Below are 6,037 nucleotides of genomic sequence, written 5' to 3'. Positions count from 1 at the left end.
GCTACCTGTCCCAGGCCTGCTGTTTTCAACTCTCTAGAGACAGCAGGAGCGGTAGAGATACTCTGAATGATCGGCTATGAAAAGCCAACTGACATTTACTCCTGAGGTGCTGTACTGTTGCACCCTCGAAACCACTGTGATTATTATTATTTGACCCTGCTGGTCATCTATGAACATTTGAACATCTTGGCCATGTTCTGTTATAATCTCCACCCGGCACAGCCAGAAGAGGACTGGCATCGCCTGGTTCCTCTCTAGGTTTATTCCTAGATTCCTGCCTTTCTAGGGAGTGTTTCCTAGCCACCGTGCTTCTACACCTGCATTGCTTGCTGTTTGGGGTTTTAGGCTGGGTTTCTGTACAGCACTTTGAGATATCAGCTGATGTAAGAAGGGCTTTATAAATACATTTGATTGATTGATTGATTTTGTGTGTGTGATTCTGACCTGCTGCATCACATGACGTGCCATCCCCTCCTCCAAGTAGCCACTCCCCTCCTGCATATAATTAAAGAGATCCAAGCAGGGGATTGGACGCTCTAGAACCAGCAGATATATGCCTGCCCCCTCTGGCCCTGGCATCCAATAGTAGTCAAGGAGTTGGGCCACGCCTCTACTCCTGGGCAAGCGACACACCTGCTGCAGCAAAGCGATCTCCAATGGCAACACATCTTTACTCTCCGACTGCACACACACACACACAAACAATACACACACACAATATAAACACAATACACACAGAACACACACACAATACACACAATACACACACAATACACACACAGTAGACACACACAATACACACACATTAGACACACACAATACACACACTTCTATGATCAGTTCCTGTTCCATTCTACTTCATCAGTAACTGGTATAACTCAAACAGTCTGCTTCCCAAATGGCACCCTATTCCCTTTATAGAGCCCTATGGGCCCTGGTCTTAAATAATGGCACCCTATTCCCTTTATAGAGCCCTATGGGTCCGGGTCTTAAATAATGGCACCCTATTCCCTTTATAGAGCCCTATGGGTCCGGGTCTTAAATAATGGCACCCTATTCCCTTTATAGAGCCCTATGGGTCCGGGTCAGAAATAATGGCACCCTATTCCCTTTATAGAGCCCTATGGGTCCGGGTCAGAAATAATGGCACCCTATTCCCTTTATAGAGCCCTATGGGTCCTGGCCAAAAAGAATGGCACCCTATTCCCTTTATAGAGCCCTATGGGTCCTGGCCAAAAATAATGGCACCCTATTCCCTTTATAGAGCCCTATGGGCCCGGGTCTTAAATAATGGCACCCTATTCCCTTTATAGAGCCCTATGGGTCCGGGTCAGAATAATGGCACCCTATTACCTTTATAGAGCCCTATGGGCCCGGGTCTTAAATAATGGCACCCTATTCCCTTTATAGAGCCCTATGGGCCCTGGTCAGAAATAATGGCACCCTATTCCCTTTATAGAGCCCTATGGGCCCGGGTTTTAAATAATGGCACCCTATTCCCTTTATAGAGCCCTATGGGCCCGGGTCAGAAGTAGTGCTTTATAAAGGGATATGTGATATTTAGGATGCGTCCAGAAGTAGTAGACTCACCATTTTAGCCCACATCTTTATCTTCCTCTGGTCCACAAACTTCAGCGCCACCTGGAGACAGATAACATGTCTATTACTGCTGTCCCTGGAGACAGACATGTCTATTACGGCTGTCCCTGGAGACAGATAACATGTCTATTACTGCTGTCCCTGGAGACAGACAACATGTCTATTACTGCTGTCCCTGGAGACAGACATGTCTATTACGGCTGTCCCTGGAGACAGACAACATGTCTATTACTGCTGTCCCTGGAGACAGACAACATGTCTATTACTGCTGTCCCTGGAGACAGACAACATGTATATTACTGCTGTCCCTGGAGACAGACAACATGTCTATTACTGCTGTCCCTGGAGACAGACAACATGTCTATTACTGCTGTCCCTGGAGACAGACAACATGTCTATTACTGCTGTCCCTGGAGACAGACATGTCTATTACTGCTGTCCCTGGAGACAGACATGTCATTCTGTTATAATGGTCTGTGTTAGGACAACGCACATTACCAGTCAATAGTTTGGACACACCTACTCATTCAAGGGGTATTTTTACTATTGTCTACATTGTAGAATAATAGTGAAGACATCACAACTATGAAATAACACATATGGAATCATGTAGTAACCAAAAAAAGTGTTAAACAAATCAAAATATTTTAGATTTGAGATTCTTCAAAGTAGCCACCCTTTGCCTTGATGACAGCTTTGCACACTCTTGACATTCTCTCAACCAGCTTTACCTGGAATGCTTTTCCAACAGTCTTGAAGTAGTTCTCAGATGGGACGGCGTATCGCTGCAGAATGCTGTGGTAGCCATGCTGGTTAAGTGTGCCTTGAATTCTAAATGAATCCCTGACAGTGTTACCAGCAAAGCACCATCACACCTCCTCCTCCATGCTTCACGGTGGGAACCACACATGCGGAGATCATCCGTTCACCTACTCTGCTTCTCACAAAGGCACGGCGGTTGGAACCAAAAATCCCACATTTGGACTCATCAGATCAAAGGACAGATTTCCTCCGGTCTAATGTCCATTGCTCGTGTTTCTTGGCTCAAGCAAGTATCTTCTTATTATTGGTGTCCTTCAGTTGTGGTTTCTTTACAGCAATTTGACCAGGAAGGCTTGATTCACGCAGTCTCATCTGTGTACAGTTGATGTTGAGATTTGTCTGTTACTAGAACTCTGAAACATTTATTTGGGCTGCAATTTCTGAGGCTGGTAACTCTAATGAACTTATCCTCTGCAGAAGAGGTAACTCTCCAACTCTTCCATTCCTGTGGCGGTCCTCATGAGAGTCAGTTTCATCATAGCGCTTGATGGTTTTTTTAAACAAAGAAATGTCAATAGGAAGAAGGTCAAATGAAGCTAGTTTGTTTTCTTTCCAGCTTCAGTTTGAAGTTGTTGTGTTGTTGCCAAGCTCCTCCGAACAACAGTGTCCTGACAAGAAAGCACATTTTCTATGCCAGGTGAAATTGCGCATCAGCTCATTGTTATGGATGAATCAAAATAAATGTCACTAGAAAACAGCTTTCACAAATGCATCTACTTTTTTGTTATTCTGGCTAAACTGTTTGACGTGACTGTAAGTTTGTCGTAGTTGGCCAGCTAGCAAGCAAAGGATTAGAATGTTGCCAACCAGTATGGCAATGGAGCATTAAGACTGAACGACTGGGTCTCGTCCATAGATACAGAACAAAAAGACTGAACGGCTGGGTCGAGTCCATAGATACAGAACAAAAAGACTGAACGGCTGGGTCGCGTCTCTAGCAACTCTAGATTTGTGTCGGGACTATATCTTGTGGAAGGATTAAATAGTATGAATAAATTAATCAAAATAATGCTTTTAATTCAAATACGTTAATCATTATTTGAATATGTTGGTGACCCGTTGTATAAAAGTGATAAGGCCTTCGAAGCCGGTGTTTGGAGGATATATTTTCACGGGAGTTGTTAGGCCTATCCTCCAAACACCAGCTTTTCGAGTGTTAACACTTAATTTGAATCCAATTGTCTTTTAACCTTTGTCATATTCAACCTAGTCCCAAATGACACCTTATTCTCTATTCAGGGCAGGGCCCATAGGACACTACTTCTGACCAGGGCCCATAGGGCACTACTTCTGACCAGGGCCCATAGGGCACTACTTCTGACCAGGGCCCATAGGGCACTACTTCTGACCAGGGCCTATAGGGCACTACTTCTGACCAGGGCCCATAGGGCACTACTTCTGACCAGGGCCCATAGGGCACTACTTCTGACCAGGGCCCATACGGCACTACTTCTGACCAGGGCCCATAGGGCACTACTTCTGACCAGGGCCTATAGGGCACTACTTCTGACCAGGGCCCATAGGGCACTACTTCTGACCAGGGCCCATACGGCACTACTTCTGACCAGGGCCCATAGGGCACTACTTCTGACCAGGGCCCATAGGGCACTACTTCTGACCAGGGCCCATAGGGCACTACTTGTGGATTGAGGAATATGTTTGACATGCTTGGACCAGTCCTATACGCTGTTTCATCCATGAGGGGGATGGAATGAGTGCACACGTTGGTGAGAAAGGTGAGGGGGACAGAGTTGAGCTGGGGCAGGCACTGAGACAGGAAGTAGACAAGAGGAGTTGCTCACCGGTTGGCTGTCTGTCTTCCTGAACCCGGCATAGACACTCCCATAGCCTCCGTGTCCAATCAGTTCTCCTTTCACATAGAGCTCCTCAAACCTCTCTACAACATGCATGCACACACACACACACACACACACACACACACACACACACACACACACACACACACACACACACACACACACACAGCTCCCGTTACATACATACAGTATACTTCCCCACAAGAGAGAGCATTCTCATTATACACATAGACACAAGTATGACACACACACACATACGTGTCCATACATACCTCTGTGTATGTGGGTTGGTGCGCCTGTGCTCTCCAGGCTCCCCTCCTGGTTCTGAGTCCGCTCTGTGTGTGGGTCCTGGTTCTGAGTCCGCTCTGTGTGTGGGTTCTGGTTCTGAGTCCGCTCTGTGTGTGGGTCCTGGTTCTGAGTCCGCTCTGTGTGTGGGTTCTGGTTCTGAGTCCGCTCTGTGTGTGGGTCCTGGTTCTGAGTCCGCTCTGTGTGTGGGTTCTGGTTCTGAGTCCGCTCTGTGTGTGGGTTCTGGTTCTGAGTCCGCTCTGTGTGTGGGTTCTGGTTCTGATGTATCTGTTTATCCTGTGTGTTCTCCTGGTCTGCGTTAGGAGTGTGTTTGGTTCTTTTATGTGTGTGTGAGGCCTGTGAGGCCTGTGTGTGTGAGGCCTGTGCTTGCTGTTTGTTACTACGAGTGTTGTGTGTGGTTGTAGGAGTGTGTTTGTTGGTGTGTGTGGTGGCCTGTGTGTGTGTGTTGTCAGTGGCGTCCTGTGTGTGTGTGTTGACAGTGGCGTCCTGTGTGTGTGTGTTGTCAGTGGCGTCCTGTGTGTGTGTGTTGTCAGTGGCGTCCTGTGTGTGTGTGTTGTCAGTGGCGTCCTGTGTGTGTGTGTTGTCAGTGGCGTCCTGTGTGGGTGTGTTGACTGGTGTGGGCGGGGACAGTGTGGGCAGAGCCGGTGTCTTTGTGTGTGTGTTGGTGCGTGTGTTAGCGAGAAGCGGTGTGTGTGTGTTGGTGCGTGTGTTAGCGGGAAGCGGTGTGTGTGTGTTGGTGCGTGTGTTAGCGGGAAGCGGTGTGTGTGTGTCAGCGGGAAGCGGTGTGTGTTTGTAGTGTATGCTGGGGATGTCTGGGTGTTGTGAGATGCTGGCCGATGTGTCTCTCCATCGGGTCATGCTGCGTGTTCCCAGGGCGGGGCCAAACGCCAGCCTCCTATAGCGTTCCAGCTCTTTGCAGAACCCCGCCCCTCCCTTCATGCGGTTTCTCTGTTTGGTCAGCTTGTGACTGGCAGACCGTTTGACTGGCAGGTTGCGGTGGTGTCCCGGCCCCTCCCCCTCCCTCCTCACCCCTCCTCTCTTCTTGGCATCTTTCTCTCTACCTGAGTCTTTCCTCCCCCATCCTTTCCCTCCCTCACCGGACAGTTCCCTCTTCCTCTTCTCTCCCCTGTCCTTTTCCCCTTCCTCCTCTCCTTGCGCCTCATTGGCTGGGACCCAACAGGGGGAGGTGCAAACGGGAGGGGCTACTGGAAAACAGAAGCTACGATTCGTCAGTGCCTTAGCAACAGTCAGTGCCTTAGCAACAGTCAATACTTTACCATTAACCAATAGGCTACGCTATCTTCTGTTTGATGCAATCAATCAATCAATTTGCCACTTATGCCATATAATAACCTAAACTAAACTAACCTAAACTAACCCAAACTAAACTAACCCAACTTAACCTAAACTAACCCAAACTAAACTAACCCAACCTAACCTAACCTAAACTAACCCAAACTAAACTAAACTAACCCAACCTAACCTAACCTAGT

At 47.8% G+C, this 6,037-nt stretch overlaps 1 protein-coding gene across 1 annotated transcript in view; it reads right to left on the bottom strand.

The window, feature by feature from the left end:
• Positions 1-1,689, bottom strand: part of LOC110508270 (serine/threonine-protein kinase pim-2-like) — a 6,889-nt gene extending 5,200 nt beyond the window's left edge. The window contains exons 1-2 of the mRNA XM_036966349.1: positions 1,591-1,689; positions 445-681 (exon numbers count right to left, since the gene is read on the bottom strand). Of these exons, the coding sequence (XP_036822244.1) occupies positions 445-681; positions 1,591-1,689 (336 nt within the window). The remainder of the gene's footprint in view (positions 1-444; positions 682-1,590) is intronic.
• Between the last annotated feature and the right edge of the window lie 4,348 nt (positions 1,690-6,037).

This window comes from Oncorhynchus mykiss, chromosome 28 (genome assembly GCF_013265735.2).
Source record: "Oncorhynchus mykiss isolate Arlee chromosome 28, USDA_OmykA_1.1, whole genome shotgun sequence".
In the NCBI taxonomy this organism is placed as follows: Eukaryota; Metazoa; Chordata; class Actinopteri; order Salmoniformes; family Salmonidae; genus Oncorhynchus; species Oncorhynchus mykiss.
Note: the sequence above shows the minus strand (reverse complement) of the source record. Positions and strands in the feature narration are given on the sequence as shown.